The sequence below is a fragment of the Cyprinodon variegatus genome, unplaced genomic scaffold (genome assembly GCF_000732505.1).
Source record: "Cyprinodon variegatus isolate N-32 unplaced genomic scaffold, C_variegatus-1.0 Scaffold335, whole genome shotgun sequence".
NCBI lineage: Eukaryota > Metazoa > Chordata > Actinopteri > Cyprinodontiformes > Cyprinodontidae > Cyprinodon > Cyprinodon variegatus.
Genome location: NW_015150788.1, coordinates 408,506 through 427,245, shown reverse-complemented (window position 1 = coordinate 427,245; position 18,740 = coordinate 408,506). Strand labels below are relative to the sequence as shown.

General features: G+C 39.8%; 1 protein-coding gene across 13 annotated transcripts in view; it reads left to right on the top strand.

Annotated features, from left to right (window-relative positions):
* Window positions 1-18,740, top strand: part of LOC107091395 (membrane-associated guanylate kinase, WW and PDZ domain-containing protein 1-like) — a 166,298-nt gene that overhangs the window by 131,563 nt on the left and 15,995 nt on the right. For 8 of the 13 annotated variants that reach the window (XM_015385276.1, XM_015385275.1, XM_015385270.1 and 5 more), the window contains 6 exons: window positions 4,022-4,053; window positions 4,441-4,485; window positions 7,269-7,515; window positions 11,669-11,760; window positions 12,247-12,439; window positions 14,893-15,279. In XM_015385276.1, the coding sequence (XP_015240762.1) occupies window positions 4,022-4,053; window positions 4,441-4,485; window positions 7,269-7,515; window positions 11,669-11,760; window positions 12,247-12,439; window positions 14,893-15,279 (996 nt within the window). The remainder of the gene's footprint in view (window positions 1-4,021; window positions 4,054-4,440; window positions 4,486-7,268; window positions 7,516-11,668; window positions 11,761-12,246; window positions 12,440-14,892; window positions 15,280-18,740) is intronic. The other 5 variants (XM_015385277.1, XM_015385272.1, XM_015385279.1 and 2 more) reach the window with 2 other exon arrangements.

Here is an 18,740-nt window from a genome sequence, read left to right as displayed (position 1 = left end):
TTATTGTTTTCTCATTTCAAGCACTGAAGTTTTTTCTCACAAATAAATCTCTAGACATGGAATATGATTAGTCGGAAGCTTGATTTTGAAGATGCACCAGTCACTAGTGTGATCAGATCTTCAAGTTCCTACCTAAATTTAATTTAGCTTTTCTAACTCGATTGGATATTTATTGTTTATATTATTTATTAAGAGCAGAGGTAACTTCATAACTTGGAGTAGTTCCCTGCATAACGGGTGTTTAATATATCAAAAAAAGACAAACGTTTTGGAACTTTTTAAGCTGTTTAGCATCCCGTAGCAGCAAATATTGTAAAGAGCATTAAAAAATGACATAATAGGGTGTATTCTCTGCAGAATTCTGAGTGAGATTTTCAAATCCGGCATGTTGCATGACAAAGAGACGTTGAAGGTGATGCTCTCTCTCGTTTTGCAACATGCATGAACCTCAAGTAGGTCTCTGCATAAGGTCAAATATAGCTAGAGTTTAAAGCTGGCTTTTATATCTATATCTGCTTACATGGTGTCTTATTAGTTTAGTAACGCTTTCCCCACTGAAGAGAGTTTTTGATATCCTAGCTTAATAAGATGATTTAGTGTGTTGACTGATCTGAAATATGGACCAAATTTTTGAGCTTGTGTCTGAAAGATTGCTAAAAATTGTTTCGATCTAGTCTCCTGCTACTTCCTCTCTACATCTCTGTGTATTTGGTCTCTGTACTGAAGAGAATGGATTGTTAATCATGAGGGTCAGTTAGACAAGTTGTGGTCAGTCATTTAAAGGAAGCGTTTACAGGTAAAGTCCAGAGAAAAGAATAAACCCTTCAGCAGTCATGGTTCATTTTTATATTTGAGCCTGAAGGATTGAGAGGAGCGCTACTTCATGGGCAGCCAGAGTGCAGGCCGGTTCGCCCACCTGTCTAAAACCGCTCTTTCCTTCCTCTTGTGGGTAATTGGGTACGGAGGTCGGTCCAAACATCCACCATGCCTTTGATCTGAGAGCTTCAAACACATTCTGCTGCTACGCCTACTCGCACACAAAAGCCAGCAGATCTGCTTCTCCCTGCAATTTTAATGCTGACCTTTGTAGCATTCACTTTTTGTGTTTTCTGCTGTGATTTATGGCTCTATCTTTCAATTATTTTAACTAATGTTTAGCCTCAAAAATTATAGATTTTTTTATCAAGACTTTGAGAAGCCGGTAGCTTGTTTGAATTGTTAATATTTGAACATCTGCTACACCTGCAATCTCTTTCTTTCCCCCCCCCCTGAATGTATTAGGGAATAAAAATTGGCTGCAATTGATTCATAAAGAATAATGAAATTCTATCTTGACTTTTTCACCAGATATGCACCGATCAACCGGACAGGGATCGAACCCGATCTGTTTTCCTTCGATCTGTTCTGATCTCAGCTGTCTGAAGTTTCATTAATTTTTAATTTATAATCCCACTGACAGATACACCAATCATTCAGAGGATCGTGTTATTTCATTTTCTGCTGGACTTCCATCAGTTATTGTGAAAAACACCAGATCCACCAATTTGATTTAAATATCTATCTGTCGGGGTATTAATGAAAAGGGGGCAGATCAGTTTAGTCTATTTATATAATAAATCTAGGTTAGGTTAAAAACATTTTGAACACCAGAAAAATTATACCCCGTTATGGACGTCCGCCTTTGATTTAATAAATACAGTGAATCAGAACCTTTATAGTTGCTTTTGTGTTTTCAGGATGGAATTTAACATGTTAACATGATTTACTGGTTTATTGATTTCCTTTTCTGACCTTTTAATAATCTCAAGTTGCCTTCCAGGAGATACATGCTTGCTATTTGCTCGTAGAGAGAAGTTCGATTTAGTTCAAAAATACTATGTTAATGCCAAAGGGAAATTAGATCCTGCAGTAACTCAGGTTATTTTTTTATGCAGGTGTTGATAGCTGTAGGCAAGACAGATATTCTGTAGCTGTCTGTGTTGCACCGTATCTGGGGAAGCCTCTGACTGAAGACACTCGCCTTTTAAAGAAATAAACAGTATTGATAAGAACATTGAGGCAAACAGACCTCTGATTTCAGGAAATTATTAGATCTGCAGGTATCCAAATTCAAATATCGGAATCAAGCCTTAATCACAAAGGAAAACTTCCACAATTTCCATTCCATAAACACATCAATACAGTGTGGTTTTTGATACTTCTTTGTTTTAGAATAATAATCACCAGTTAAGCATAAGGATTATATACTTGAGCCCATAAATGGGAAAAATCACATCATCTTATCACTTTCTGTTGGATTTAATACTAATACTTCTAGCAGGAATCTTTCTGCTCCTTATATTTTTATTTATCTGATGTAGTGTAAAAAAAATCTGAAATTGGTTGACTTTAAAGAAAACTGTTGATGCATAGAAAAAGCCTGATGAGAGCATCTCCAATGTCGACTGTCAGCATCCCTTTCCATAAGAAAGAGTATTACTACAGACCCTTAATAAATTACTCCAAACAGCCGGCCGGGGGGGAAACTGGGAGAGAATAATTGAAGGAAAGAAGGACTTGGAAGAAAACTACTGCAGACGTAACCCAGTTGGAGTTGTCAGCTGTGAATGAACCCAGATGTCTGAGAGATAAAACTGAGTGGAGCCTGTGTGCATGCATGTGTGAGCAAGATCGAATCCTCTCAGATTCCCTGAAGAATTCACACTACAGAACCCAGTAGCCTCGATTCATGCACGTTTTCATTCATTTTGCCGGTTTGGTGGTGTCCACGCATTGTTAGGTTGTATAAAGGGTAGTCGTCTCTTGAATTGTTTCCTACATTGTTAGTAAAAGAAGCAGGGTGGACTCAGTGGAGGCGTTGAGGTCAGTCGTATTTCAGAAACAAATTGTCCCTCTCTAGATGCAGGCCTTTCCATGCATTCCAGCAACATGTCACTCTTTATTTTCCAAGCATAGCTGTCTGATCCTGATATTTCGGCAATGATTCCTTTCTGTTTCCTGCCTGCTCACGCAGAAACACGTCCGTCATACCTCAAGCACACTTTGATTTGTGTTGGAGCCACTACTGCATGCAGCCATCTGATGCTTGCATCCGTGCGTGCGTTTGGGTATGTGTGTGCCTGCGCGGCGCAGAATAGATGTTTACCAGCGTTTGAGGGAGGGAGGCTGAGATAGAGCGTAGAGAAGGAAAAGGGAGGGAGAGAGAGAGCGCAATGATGCTGAGGGAAAAACGGGAGGGAGGACAGTGAACGGCGAGGTGAGAGAGAGGGAGGACGGGTGGGAGAAAAAAAAAAAAAGCCAGAAAGAAAGGGAGAGACCTGGAGGACGCACCAACTGCCTATAGATGCTGGAGCCTTCGACAGCGGAGCGCAGCGCTCAGCGGACACAGGAAGATGGTCTCAGTAAGAGGGGAACTGACGATTGCCTATAATTTAATGTTCAATATCTTGGACTCCTTCTCCATGGGTAATGCCTTCGGCCAGGAACTCCCGAACAAAGCTCGCTTTTCTCTTCTTTACTCCTCTCTCTTTATTCCTCGGCTTAATTGCTCACCAGCGTTCTTTCCTCCGCTCTTAGCTCACACTTTTGTTTCTTCAAACACGCACACAGGCGCACTCTCTCTCTCTCTGATGCGTGTAGCCGGGGTCTAGCGAGCGCCGGGTAAGCCCTCGGGGGCCGGCCCCACTCTCTCGCTGCGCCAGTCAAGCTGAATACTGGACACGGCGGTGATGCAGATAGATAGCGCTGCCTAGACCCCCACCCCGCCACATCCCACCCCCTCCATCCCTTCCTCGAACGCTAGCTGTGGATTGGCAAGCAAAGGCACCCAGCAGGGAAAGAAATAAGATGCAGTAAAGGGGCTGAGGGTTAGATGAGCGCCTCTTTGACATTGTTTGGGACTCTGCGTTATAAAATGTTTTTGTTTTTTTCCTTTCCTTCACTTTTTATCTGAACATGGACTAAAAACTCCAACGTTAACCATCTCCCTTTGTCTTTTTCTCTCCTCTGTCTGGCTTCACAGGAGTGGCACCTGCTAAGAAGAGCCCCAAACTGGTAAGTTCTGGCATTGCCACTCATTTTCAGCCATCTCTACTGCCTGGTCGCAGCCTCCCACACCCCCCACCCTGTGTGCTGGAACTTGTGATGATGATGTTGCTCTGTTTGTTGACATGGGGTGCTATGCTTTGCGGGGGCGGATCCCTGTAGCTTTTCATGAGATCCCCCCCGCCCCTCTGCTGGTGGAGGATGGGACGAGGGGCTTTGATGCTCCGCGTGAGCTGGGTTGCTAACAGGCTGATTATGGCTTCACGCTGGTTTGAAGCGTGCGAGCAGAACGTGTGATCATGGCAGAGAGACATCTGCACTATTAGATCCCTTCCACCACATCTCACTTATTGCATGTTTGTTTTTGTTGTTTTTTTTTGTTTGTTTGTTTTGCAGGATTATTATGACCGGGCTCCTCCATACAGAGATTACACTAGGATGGTATGTGATGTTTAGAAAGTTTGGAAGGTTCTGTGAATGAGGTGTTGGTGCTGGGTATATCATGGTGGTGGCTTCATTTCAAGGAGTACTAAGTGTGGAAAAGGCATTGGCCTGTGTTCTCCCTCTATTATAACCATTTAAAATACACCAATATTACAGTATTGACAAAGAAATGTTCAACAGATAATTAGAGCAACAATCATTCCTACTATTGGTCATATTCATAGTGTAGCTTTAATTTGATCTAAAACATTATTAGTAATTAAAAGATGAAGGCTTAATTAAAAAAAACTGAATCAGGTTGAAGGTTTCTTCTGCTTTGTTCACAGAGTGAAGTATCGCAGGATTAAAAAAAGCTGACAGTACCTTGCTAGTCGGACTGTCTGCTCAGGCAGATCCTAAAGTTAGCCGCTTTACAGGCAGATGCCCTAATCTGTTTTAAACAATGTTTAACCTTAGGGAGCCAAATGTTGACTTAATGTAACAGGACGTTCCGTGGTAAAGTTAGTGCTTTCCTGAAAAACCAGTAAAATGTCCAGAATACTGATTGCATTGAGAAAATATCCCTCTTTTTGATGCTGATGTGACAATTATGCGCCGTGTTCGTCCATTGTTAGCGTGGAGATCCTATGATCCCTTTGAAATGCAATTTGTACATTCCTACATTCAGTCATTGAGATATTTCTTTATTAGACACTATATGCATTCCTTTTTGTTCTGTTAGCCCCTATTAGATATAGTAGGTATGAACACTCATGGATTTGAATAAATATAACCAATCTGATGCTGGGAGAAATTTAATATAAACAGGTTTCCTTACAGCAGGCAGTGATTAGAGTATAGAAAAAATTAGCTTAAATAATCATTTGTCAAAGTGGGTGGAACATTGCCACCTGGTGGCTATTGATTGATGTTTGGTCTAAAATTAAACCAGTGAGTAAATAATTTATTGAGTCTTATAATTTAGGATATAATGGACCCTAAAAGATTTTAAGGAGGGTCAAATTTAACATTCTAAAACTACTGGGAGTCATTTGTTTCTGAACAGCTACATTTACGTTCTTAAGCAAGAGGAAAAACATAAGAGCCTTTTAAAAGCCAGCTGATCAGCAGTGTGTAGCAGCAGGTTGGGGAGAGGGAGCACAACTCTACTCTATGCTTCACAAATCTGCCTCTCCAGAGGAGCCTCTGGCATCTAAAGGTGTGATCATTTCTGCGGTTTGTAAATGTAGCTTGAACCAAACGTCAACATACTTCAGCAGCGGCAGCTGTCCTCTGTGGATAGCAGCAACCATTAAAGCAGCATGATCCTACACCTCCCACCTTGGCTGTCGTCTTCTTGTTCCTCCAATCAACGTTATTGGAGCAGGACAAACCAATGCCTCAGACCGGTACATTAAGGGAGAACTCTGAGAGTGGGGGGGGGGGCAAAACTAATAGATCCATCAAGAACAAGAGATTTGTTTTCATTTGAAAAGAGAGGGACGTCTGGACCTCATGTGCATCGAATACTTAAGGTAAAGAAATATTGGCTCGAACAAAAAAGGCTCCATATATTTGAAAGAAAAAAACCAGAGAGGATATAATTTAGTGAACTGACGGATGAAACGAGTCCTGAAGTGTTGTTAGCCTAAAACAATAGCATTCCTCTTCCTTTAACTATCGATTTTCAACTTTGCCATCCACTCAAACCACCAAGTGCAATTTGCCGCTCCCACTTAATATTTTCAAGAGCATCAAGCTTCTTTTATGTCTAACAAGGATTATGAATATAAACATGAATTGCAGAGGTGTGGGAGGCAGATTCAGTGAGTAATGAGTCAGAATTTATTGAAGACATAGCTGCACTTTGAAGGCCAAACACTTTGATAGTTGAGAACTGACGACCCCCTCCCACCCTCCCTCCCCTAGCCCCACTATTTTTATCCTTCATATCCCAAGTCATGCAGCCACATAACGTGAACAGTCTTAACCGCTGTCATTTTTTCCCCCATGCTCTGACTGTAACTCTTTAATTTTGCTGCTTTCTGTTTGAAATCGTCACAGCAGGGTGATTTTTGCACACTACGGATAAAGTGTGAAAAAATTAAATAAAATATGCCTTGGGAAGGCTGTCAGCTTACACTTGAGCTAAGAAGTACATGTGCTTTATTCAGACACCTCAAATCCAAGTGTTTAAGCACCCATGTAATTGAGCGGCCGGGTGCAATTTATGACTTTTCCAGTAAAATCATCATTTCAAACCCAAAAGTACTTCATTCACTGCAATATTTTTTTTCCTCCTTATGCAGCATGGAATGCAGTTCTTTGTTAAAACTCACCCCCTCTGCTAAACAAAAGGACTAGGCAGTGTGGCCCTTTCTAAATTGATCCACAGTGTTTGCATTGCTCAGTTGAATGACTTAATCATGAAAAATCACTACGTGATCTTTCTCTGTCCTGTTGTAAGCCAAAGGAATTTCTCTGAATGAAAGGCCTTGATTATTCTGTTAGTTGATTAAGGTGGAAACGCAGCCGCAGCGACACGCTCTTGGAGTCTGCTTCCTTTTACCCCGAGGAGAAGCAATTGTTCATCTTTTTTGGCGCTTTAATGTGAAACTCTTTTGTATTCATATCTTCATCGTCTCCATTTCTCCTCTCCACAGCCACATCCCTGATCCTTCTGTCTTATCTGCAGCAGAAAATTCAATAACCCTTATATGTCAACTCTTGAGTTTAATCGTCCATGCTCCATTAAAGCCTGTTTTAAAGAGTCAAATGATATTGATCTACTTCCTTTACAGCAATTGTCCAGGAAGGACAGTCAGAACAGTTCCCAGCATAGCGTCTCCAGCCACCGGAGCGCCCACACCGACTCGCCTGTGCACTCGTCTCTGGCACCCCCTCTCAGTGAGAGCAGCACGCCGCCGGCCCCGTCGCAGCCTTTGCCTGGCCTGCCTTCCCAGGACTCTCAAGGAGACGGGACCACCCACCGAAAACCAGACCCCTTTAAGATCTGGGCCCAGTCCAGGAGCATGTATGAAAGTAGGCGTAAGTATATATATTTTTGGTGGCGGTTGGATGAGGGCTGCATGGGGCAGTGGGACGGAGACCCTTGGTGTGTTTGCAAGCTGAAGCTTTGGGAAACGAGGCCTGTGTGTAAGTAGCCGGTTTTAGACTCTGAACTGAGCCTAGTGCTATGAACGTTCTTATGCTGCGTTCTCTTTGTTCTCTAAAGTAGGATATGTAGACTTCCTTCTTATTTCCCCTTCTAACTGCCTGTATCTCATTAAACAACCAGGATACAGTGCAATACAACCTCTGTTTATGAACATGTTCATTTACTGCTTGAGGTACAGTATTTTCCTAACTATTTAAGTACCAACATCAAAAATCTAAAATTATCTAATCAAATTTTCTATTTCCATATATTCTGATAGCATAAAAATATCAACCTTTTATTGGACCTATAGCTGCATTTCCTTATATTATAGAAAATTCTCAAAGGTGTGTACAAAGTGATCCATAGTTGGTATTAGATCAGTTTTAGAAAAAGTTAACAAAACTTCAAAGGCAAAAACTGACAAAGGGGAAAAACCACCATAAGCTATTAGCAGTATAGTAGTTAAAAATCCCCCTGAATTCCAGCTTTGTAGGGACATTATTTCCCAGATCTAAATGTATCCACCAGAGGCAAATAAAACGCAGCATTAAGTGTGTTTTTGTATGTTTTCAGGTGCTGGAATCCCTCATCTGAAAATAAATCTAACATACCACATTTACCCTAGCTTAGCTAACACTGAAAGCGAGATTTTAAAGTTGGCTTGACTATGTCCAAATACGTACATCATTGTTTGTTACTTACAGAGCAGACATGAACCAGTTAGATTTTGTCTTCCTCTCGCTCTCACTGTGTTACGCTAAGTTAGCCCTAACTTTTGGTGTGAAGTGCTGCTTTTAATCTGACCTAAAGCTTTTCTACCACCCTTGATCTTCAGTTTCATTTTGCCTTCATTCTGACATTTGGATGTCCTCATAATTTGGACATCCAAATGTCAGCTAATTTAACCATTAACCGATTCCTGGATGATGCAACCAAAGCTCACCAATGGTAACCAGCGATTGCAGATTATATCCCAGAAAAAAATAGTTTTTAGCTAATATTTTCTGTCTTTTCAAATGATGGTCTAACGATTCCTCTTTAGCTCATTCTTTAGCACTAAAACCTCTTGCAATTTTTTTTCACAGTGTTGGTAGACGTACATCTTAGATTCCAAAGCACTTTTTTTTTTCAAATTACCGCTCTACTAGATAGCTCCAATTAATAAGAATAACCCTCAGACCCTCTGTCAGTTTTAAAACTAAAGAAAGAAAGAAAACACATGAGTGCAAGTGCAGTTAAATGACAACATCTCAGCAGATGCCCAGGCAGTTCCTGTCGGCGAGTTTTTCATTATTTAGTGGCCTGTAGAAAATGCTTCTGCAAAAAGTAAAGGCAAAAAGAGAGGAGGAAGGGGAAAAGAACCAGACCTGAGATAGAAGATAATTCTCCAAGGCAGTTTTAATGTGGTAGATTTCCAAAATTGCTTTAGTTAGTTACCTCATTGCAGATAGAGACAAATAAGAACAATGATTAAGGAATTATGTTTTTTTTTTTTGATGAAAGTGAATTGAAGGCATCCAATGGAGAACAGACCATAACAAACACGGAAAATGTAACGCAGAGAAAGGTCAGGAGGAATACCTGGAATTAAAGGGGACAGGTGACCCCTATCAGGAGGCGTGAATCCTCTCCCTCCCCCTCATGCTACTGTGAGCTTTCATTTCTAAAGTCCTTCTGTATTCATTCCGTAGGGCTCAGGCAAAGAAAATTCTCTACTTTTGCTTTCACTGTAATAACACGGTCTGCTGAGATCAAGGTCTCTCCACGCATCATGGCTTGAATGATTTCCATTTTCACAAATAATCCTTTCAAATACTGGCACGTCATTGACCTACATCAAATTAGCTCGGCCAGAAAAGGTTGGAGGCTTCATGTTTTATTGGCCTCTGTTTTGATTATCTCTGGGCTTTAACATGTTCCCAGATTAATTTTCCTAATGTTTGAACCAAGCGTTCTGTTGCTTTGGCTCTGCACGTCTATTTTGAAACATCCTCGTATGCCCAGTTGCCTCACCACAGGGATCACTTATGGATCTAATAACCACCATGGGCAGATTGCAACAGTTAGCCTTTGACTTTTTGGTCGCTCCACAGAAACATTTTTGGTCAGAAGAGCTACTCTCTGCATGGATTTTAAATGTTGACCAAAGGGACAGATTGGTAACAGGAATCTTTTTGGTTTTGGTGGTTTTGGCAGCAGCCACATGAAGTGAAGCACATTCAAATATCTCTAGGGTTTTGCTCAGAAACGCACAGCTGCATCTGTAGAAATGTTAGCTCAAGTCCAAGCATCCCCATTTACTATGCCATTTTTTTTGCACAATTTGTTACATTACAGCTATAATTTTTAATATGTGTATTTGGATTTTATGCGATACATCAACATGAAGTCAAACAATTAAGATGGGGAGCAGGTAATGCATTCGCCGTCAACAGTAAGAAAGATGGCACCTAAGACAGGGAACTCCCGGAGGACTTGAGAAGTTTATGAAGCAGTTTCTGGAGAGATGCAAAGCTGGTAGAGCAGATAATTCCCACAGGCCATTCGCCGCTCTTGAGTACAATTCAAAAATACCATATTTGAAAGCTCAAGCATAGGATTTAAAAATAAAAATTTAAAAAGCATTAGGCTGCAAATTTAACTTACCGTATACTTATGCTGATGCCTATTTTCTTTTTGTTTATCTTGAAGCAATGTAGCTTTTAGCCACTAGCAGCACTGCAGTGTTACTACATAGCATTTATCTCAGTTAGCGAGCAAGAGGAGCTCAGACTGGAAAGTACTGCTCAGGGTCACACGACTCACTCAGTGTCCAATCCGACACTCTCAAGTTACATATGCAAGTTTTTGAGATGAGTTTCCCGCACAGAGCATCGAATATACAACATATGCTGGATACTGACCTGAAAAATCATGAATCTCAAATGAAGCTAATATGTGGTGCAAAAGTTACAGGGTTTCTGGGGGTCATTAAAAATAATTAAATTATTATTTTTTAAATTAAGGCCTTAATTGGCATTAAAATTCATTAAATGTGTTTATTGTGTCATTTAAAATGCTTTATTAAAAAATGTTTTTATAAAATTGATTTCGTCAGACATATTATATCATGATATATTTGCGTGGAACTGCTTCCGGTTGATCGCAAAGCTGCATGTTCAGAAAAGAAGCTTGAGTCTGAGAAAAAGCTAGAGAAAAAAAGCTAATTTCAACAAAAGTGGTTGGAAAACGAGGAATTCGGGACATGGCTGCAGCCTGTCGACGGGTACCTGTTGGTAGCATTAAAATTATTTCTAAGAGCGTTAAAAAGCATTAAATTTGAGTTATTCATTCCTGTATAAACCCTGAGTTAACTAGGGTATCTTTGAAAATAAACAAAAAATATACGAAAAATCTTTTAGTATTTTCTGACCATCTGACTGCTTTCAGTATGTCATTTTCTGCATCATAGTGGAGGAGAAATCCCATTAAACGCATTACAGCTGCAATTCCAGTGAATTATGCTTCTGCATATATTGACTGAGGAGTCTTAATATACATGAAGACCAAATTAAGGCATCATATGCATCATTTTCCGGCTCCACTTCACAATGATGCTCTATTATCTATCATATAAAATCCCCATACGTATGTTTAGGGTTGTGAAAAATGGGTTTGTGGTTGGTTTAGTGAAGATATAAATAGTTTTTTTTCAAAGCAGTGTACCAGCTGTTTAATTCTATTTTTGGATAGTGAGCAGACTTTAGTTGTTTTTTTTCCTTTCTTGTGTAAAACTACTTTAGACCAAAAATAAATGCTCTTGTCTTTGGATTCCTCAGTCGCCAGCCTCTTTTTTTTTTAATGACATGTGATAGTTGAGACAATTATTCACAATTGCACACAAAACACTTGTTTTCCCTTCCTTCCAGCTCTTATTATCCCAGTATGCGGATCCAGCTTAATGTCCTCCTTCAAACTCGTCCTGGATGGGGTTTTTGTATTGGTGGTGGCTATAGAGAGAATTCCCTTAACATGACTGATGGCAGTTTATTGATTTCACAGTTCCAGACTTCCAGGAGCAGGACATTTTCCTGTGGAGGAAGGACACAGGCTTCGGCTTTAGGATCCTTGGTGGCAACGAGCCAGGAGAACCTGTAAGTCCCTGAAAAAATGACTGTATTGATTGAAATGAAACCTATTTATGTTGCTTCTCCAAGTACAATAAATTGTAAAGTATCCTTGTGTGAAATCAAGCTCAGAAAATTCAGTAACAATCATTTAAAAAGAAGGCTTTTTCCCCTCGGCTTTCAAGTGAGAATATTTACGGCTGTTTTGTGAAGTTGGGCTCTTGACAACTTCACATCACTGGTTTTTAACAAGAAGCTTTCCCTTTAAAAAGAGTAGATCTCACACCAGGATATCTATTCTTTTATTCTGTTATTTGTTCAGGTTTACTGGCCAACACTGTTATTTCTTCTTTCAAGGAAAAATATTATTTGGCGTTGGTTTAAATTTGAAGTACAGGACAACTGTGAGCTGAAATGCAAAAATTAAGCATACATTGTTGCATAACATCTAGATAAATGAGTTCTTTCTTTCTCCTTGTTAGAGCCTATTTTTCTGCTTTGCCTATGTTCCAGATCTACATCGGCCACATAGTAAAGTACGGCGCTGCAGATGAGGACGGCCGCCTCCGATCCGGAGATGAACTGATATGCGTGGACGGCACGGCGGTGGTGGGCAAGTCGCATCAATTGGTGGTGCAGTTGATGCAGCAGGCTGCCAAGCAGGGCCATGTTAATCTTACTGTGCGACGCAAAACCAGCTACACAGGTAAGAGCAGCAAACTACTCACCATTCATTTAACCTTTCAAATCAATCACTTTTCAAAGCCTATGAAGATCATAGTGTGCCTCATTTAGTTCTAGGTTAGTTTTGAATGCTAGCTTTAGACTCCTGGCCAAAAAATTTACCACTTAGGATAAAACAACCAAATCCTGTTTGTTTTTGATGTCTTTAGCAGATTTTGGGATTATAAAGCATTAAGTGTATTCAGAAAAGGTCATATTAAATTTAACAGATGTGTTATCATTAAATGCAATTTGGAAAATGTTCAGGGTATTAATTAAATTTGTACAAAAGGACCAAGGAATAGCTTGACTTTTAAATCTTAGTTTTGCAGTATTTGTGAACAGCAGGGGGAATTTTTTAAAAGTTTTAGTTCTTTGCCTTTTCATTTGTTTTTTTTTTTTGTTTTTTCTCATGGATAAATTGGATTAGTCATGTTGGGTTCTAATTTTGTACGCTGCATCACACGCTTAGACTTCAGTGATATGATGCCATTCTATTGATTTCCTCTTTAACTCCCTCCTCACATTGATCGGGAAGTTTATCTTTATGCAGATGACGATCCTTTTCTTATTACATATTGTCAAAAAAGCAAAGGGACTCAACATTTTGTTTCTCTTGTTTTCCCTCTGATTATTTAGTCTTAGCTAAAGTGTTTCCTGTAGGTTATTTGTCTAAAAATATATCCGAAGAGCAATTTAGCTCTGAAGGAAGCTTTTCTATGTTAAAACATCTTTTGATAACCAACTTCTGACGTTTTAATTTTTGATTATGTTATTATCTCATGGAATAAGTATTTAAGTCTGCCACGGCTAATTAGCTCAATCCTCTACAAATACTATAACCCCTTTAAATCCATATATTTGGTTGGCATAAAATTTTCTTTTTTTTTCTTTTCTATAACCGATCAGCAAAAACACTGAGGATAAGTGACCAGCTGCTGTCTAATGGGGGCTGAGCACAACAGGGAGCTTCGACTCTCGTCTTTGATTGCTTTTGTCCGAGCAGTGGTTTGAGATCAAGCATCAGCTTCAGTGACAAATATGCTGCTATATAATAATTTATATTAGAGGCTTGGTGCTTCCAGTTAACCTAACAGTCATGTTTTTGGTCTATGGGAGGAAGCTGGAGTACCCAGAGAGAACCTATGCATGCTCAGGGAGAACATGCAAACTTCATGCAGAAACACCACAGGCCGGGAATCGAACCCAGAACCTTCTTGTTTCAAGGCAGCAGTGCTACCCACTGTGTCACTGAGCAGCATAATATGACAAAATATTTATTTTCATATTAAAAATTATGGCTAAATAATATTCAAGAATTTATTTAGTGGAAGTTGCTTGTCTCTCTACAGTAACCAAAAATCAAAACAATTCCACTTAAACAATGATCACAGCAGCCCTTTTAGTTTGCTATATTGTTTATCTAGTTATTAAAATTTGAGAATATCCTTCTGATGCAATTAGCTCGTTAAGGGGATAAGAGGTCACACTCAGATTAAAGTTTCCTTTATGCTAACATCTTGTTTTTTATAAAAAAAATCCCCTAATTTTTTTCCTGCTGTGTCATTACATTTTATTTAGAATAGTATTGCCTAACAAGCTTTGATGCTACTATGATTTAACCTTAAGATAAGTTTTTATTTATTGCCATACTGTAGTTCCATCCTTCCAAGTTCTATTAGGAGTTTGGGGCCCTTCCTTCTACGTTATGTGCCAGCCCCTTTCCTTCCTTCACGTTTAGTCTGTGGATCTGGAGGCAGTCAGCATCTGCGGCAATTAAACGTTTCACCCCATCACCGATGCCACAACGCTCATCTTAGTGGCTCTACGTCCCGCTTCTTCCTACTTCTTCCCATTCCTCAGCAGGCAATAAAGAAAAGACCCATAAACATGATATAGAGGATGCTCAACCCTTGGCCTGATGATGGCAGCCCAGACATTAGTTCACTGCCTGTTCCCTGTCTCCCTCAAAGGGCAGACGGTATGAGGCGCCTTCCCTGAGCAGCCGTACAGGAAATGAAATGTGGGGTGAAATGAAATGTTCAGATTCTGCAGGCAGGACACGTCAGTTCAGTTTAGCTTAGGTTCAAAGCAGATTAGATGGAGAAGGTTGTTCATTTAGCAGAAGTAGAATAGGAATTAAAAGAGAAGAGGGACTTTTATCAGATTGAACAAATGTAAGATTCTTTTGGGTAATTTTGCTTTATTATTTTACTTTGTTGTGCCTCGCTATTTCATTGTTTATCCAACCCTCTTATATAATATAGAATGACACAACTTTCTCCAGTTTCTTTTGATTTTCTTTTCCTCTTGATCATTCGGGGCTGTCACATATCTTTTATATTCACCTTGTTTGTTCTCCTTTATTTCCTTCATAACATCTCCTCTGCTGCCCCTAATGTTTCCTTCCTCACCTTGTCCTTTTGTCTTATCTAGTTAAATCAGAAGGAGACGTCCCTCCGTCACCAGCGTCCTCACACCACAGCAGCACCCAGGCGCCCAGCCTGACGGAGGACATGGGGAAGCGCACCCCGCAAGGCAGCCAGAATTCCCTCAACACGGTCAGCTCGGGCAGCGGCTCCACCTCTGGCATCGGCAGCGGTGGAGGAGGGGGAGGCGGGGGGGCCGGCGTCACTGGGAATGCTGTGGTTTCCGCCTCGACGGTTGCGACCACATCCTCTCAGCCTCCCAACGGCACCACAAACGCTGCCCCCGCCTCGGCCGTTCAGCCCTACGACGTGGAGATCCGACGGGGCGAGAATGAAGGGTTCGGTTTCGTCATCGTGTCATCAGTGTCGCGGCCTGAAGCTGGCACCACCTTCGGTAAGAGACGCTTCGCTTAATGAACTTAAAGAATATTCGCTTTGTTTTGATGTTGCGTGCAAACATTACAGTTCTACCCAGCACAAAGTAAAACACACACCAGGGCTTTTTTTTTCCCCCCTTAGCTTTGGGTTCTTTCATCTTTTTTTGTCTGCTTTGTGGAACTTCTTTGTACCGTCATAAGAACCACTGGGCGCTAAATAGCCTGACAGCAAGCAAAGATTCTGGCTATTTACAGTCGCACCAGATCAGTATCAACAGCCTTCAAAGAAGCGCATCTTTTTTTTTTTTCTTGCCTCATTTCCTCTCCAGCCTGTCAAACCTAGACACTGAAACTCTTTCTTCGCCTGCAGCTGCTGCTACATTCTCACAAAGCTTTCATAATTGATCACAAGTGAAGTGGGTCTTACGTAAGGCGTCTGTATTATTGAGCTCCACTTAAATTGCTTCAGCAGAGCAGGTTGGCACTAAAAGCCTAATGACAACTTAATGAGGATGCAGCTCTCCAAAGGCAGAATAGATGAATCAATCATATTTGATTGATATTAACTATTTTACACTTCGTTTTTAGATAACATTGAAAAGTGTAATTGCTGATAAATATAAATCCATTTGGCTTTTTTAACCTTATGACTGGTATTTTTTGAATTTGTTTAAATTGTTTGATTTTCTAAGAAGTCAATTTTCCATTAACTTATTTCACGTTTACGGTTCCATAAAAATTGCTTATACCCCTTTGAGCTTTTTCACATTTTCCTACACATGCGACCACACATTTCAATATGTCTGGACAGAAAAAAGCGTAATTTTATAAAGCTGATCACAGATAGAAATATGATAAATGGGGTTTGAATTTTTTTGGCCTCCTTTATGCTGTTGCTTTCTAGCAAATTCACTTCCTTTGCAAATAGAGCTCATCTGCATTTAATTTGATTAAAGGCTGTTAAAATATGTGACATAAGGTGCTTTGGTTTAAAAGGGGCCACAAACTGAATATTTGGCTTAAATACAAAAAGGTATTTGTGATGTAAAACTATCGGGTTCAATGATGAACATCATGCTTTAGGAATTTAGTTTAGTTTTGTTCATTGATTAGGATCTCCATGAGTTTCCACCAAAGTGGTGACTAATCCCCATGGGGTGTAATTGATCAAATACAATAAGGACTAACAGAATTTAGACTATTTGATAATAACATGTAGCATTCACATAATAAATCTGACATCATATTTTATATACATAAACTTAAATACAAATCTGGTGTTAGTGGTATTTTAAAATATAATACCCCTTTTCCATTTATTTCTTTTATTCTTTAATTGCACTATAAAAACATTTTCATAATAAGTTTGTCAGAGTTTAAATTAATTCTGTTTCAGATGAGTATCTAGTTGAAATGATGTTTCAGTCTCCCTGTTTTATTTTGTGTAAAAAAAAAAAAGTAAATAATACAGTGCATTTCAATGATAATTAAGAACAAAGTAAATCTTAAAACTATTGTTTTTTTTTCTGCATTACTGGCCTTTATTCACAGTAGCAGGCTGAGGGGAGCAGCCAGCATCCCAATGGCAGAAATTAAGCCTCTGACATTTTTTTCTACACCGATCAGGCCGATTGGTCAGAGAACAGTGGAAATAACAGGAGCTGCAGGGCAAACCTAGCAGGACCACTGTTAGAGGCTAGAATCACTTAATGGTGGGTTGGGGGTTTAGCTGCAAGCATAGCCATGACCTTAAACATACAGCCACAGCTATAATTAGCAGCTCAGGGTTAGAGCATAAGCATATATTAGAGTGGCCCAGTCAAAGTATACGCTAACGTCCAGCTAATCCGAAAAAAAAGGGGTAGAGAGATACCCTAAATCACTATTTTTAAACCCTTGTCCTCAAGACTCACTACTCTGCATGTTTTAGATGTTTTCCTGCTTCAACACACCTGATTCAGATGATTGCAGTTCAGTAATCCCCATTAATCTGCTGTCAATTGTTATCGGTGTGTGAGAAACTAGGAAGGACCAGGATTAATAAACACCCCTAAAAGATGGCCAGTTGTACCAGCTGTAGTTTACAAAGTCTTTACTCCTGAAGGCTAACTTTATTGGCATAGAACACCAAACATTAAGAATTTTCTTCATTATTTGACATTTTGAAATCCAAGCATCCGTGCTGTTTCTGTGACTAGTTTCATGCTACAATGTGTTTGTCTCTCAAATGACAATGTAATAAATTTGTTTTTTTTTGTATTTGAAGCTGACAAAAAGTTAAAGTTGCTGTTCTGCTGAACCATTCTAGTGTCTGCTCTGCTCCTGTCGTCTTTAAAAATAGTCTGTATCACCGGTTTTCTCACAAAGCGGCTAAGTTCTAATCTGCAGTTGCAGAGCGGAGAGCACAAACTAGCAGTTGAGCTTTATTTGCTTTGACTTAACAAGTAAAATTCCCACAAGAAATGTTCCTTTGGCGCTTAATATTACACAGCATATACCTGATTTAGATAGATTTAACAAATAGCTAAAATTTGTGCCAGAATTAAAGCAATAAATGTGCTACACAGGTTAAATAATCACTAATAAAAAGGAAGAGCAGATTGATTGCATCCCTCAGATAGACAGGAGAACACATGAGGGTAGATGGAATAATGTCAACGCTGATGTATGTTTTTCGTCTCTAAGATTACAGCTACCTGAGATGCAACAAATACAAGCTGTTTCCATACCCGCTTTCTATATAAACATACCTTGACCGGCTATAGCACTGAGCCAATGGACTCAAAGTCCAGTTCTCTGCAGCTATTAGACACATCTCTGCTGTAACACACCTGACCTAAAGATTAGCTCAGAGCTAGCCACCACAGAGCATCTCTGCATGCTAGGGAGACGGTTTATCCATTTGGTTCTGGTGTTCATGGAGATGGGACAAAAATAATGGGCCCTTGAGGATTTGAGTTTGGAACCACTGCTCTATGCACAAGAGATTATTTTAAAAAATACATTAGATATGGTCCTTGAGTCTGGACTTTTCTCTTTTCTTTAGCATTCTCTGCGTTTGCATAAATTAACTTTCGTCTCAACTTTCTGTTTAAGATTGGGAAATAATCTGACTTTCTTTGAGTCAATTTCTGTTTGCCTGGTTTTTTTGGACACTGGCTAGATGCAAAAAAAAAAAAAAAAAAACTGACAACACGAGTATTTGTGTTAATTCATCTGACTGGATTTGCATCGAGATTAGGAGTAGACTATGTTGATACCCTCTAAGAAAATGAGTCGTCCTCTCAGCCTTTTCATTCTCTATTCCTGGCATAACTCTGGGGACTGCCTAGCAGCAGGATGTTTGTCTGGGAAGAAGGCTTTTTATGGAGATGCACTCATGACCTTACTTACCCATTCTGCTTTAACTTCTGTTTCAGTTTTTGGTTATTTTTTTCTTTACTTTTCCACTGAAAACTTTAAAACAGAAAAACAATGA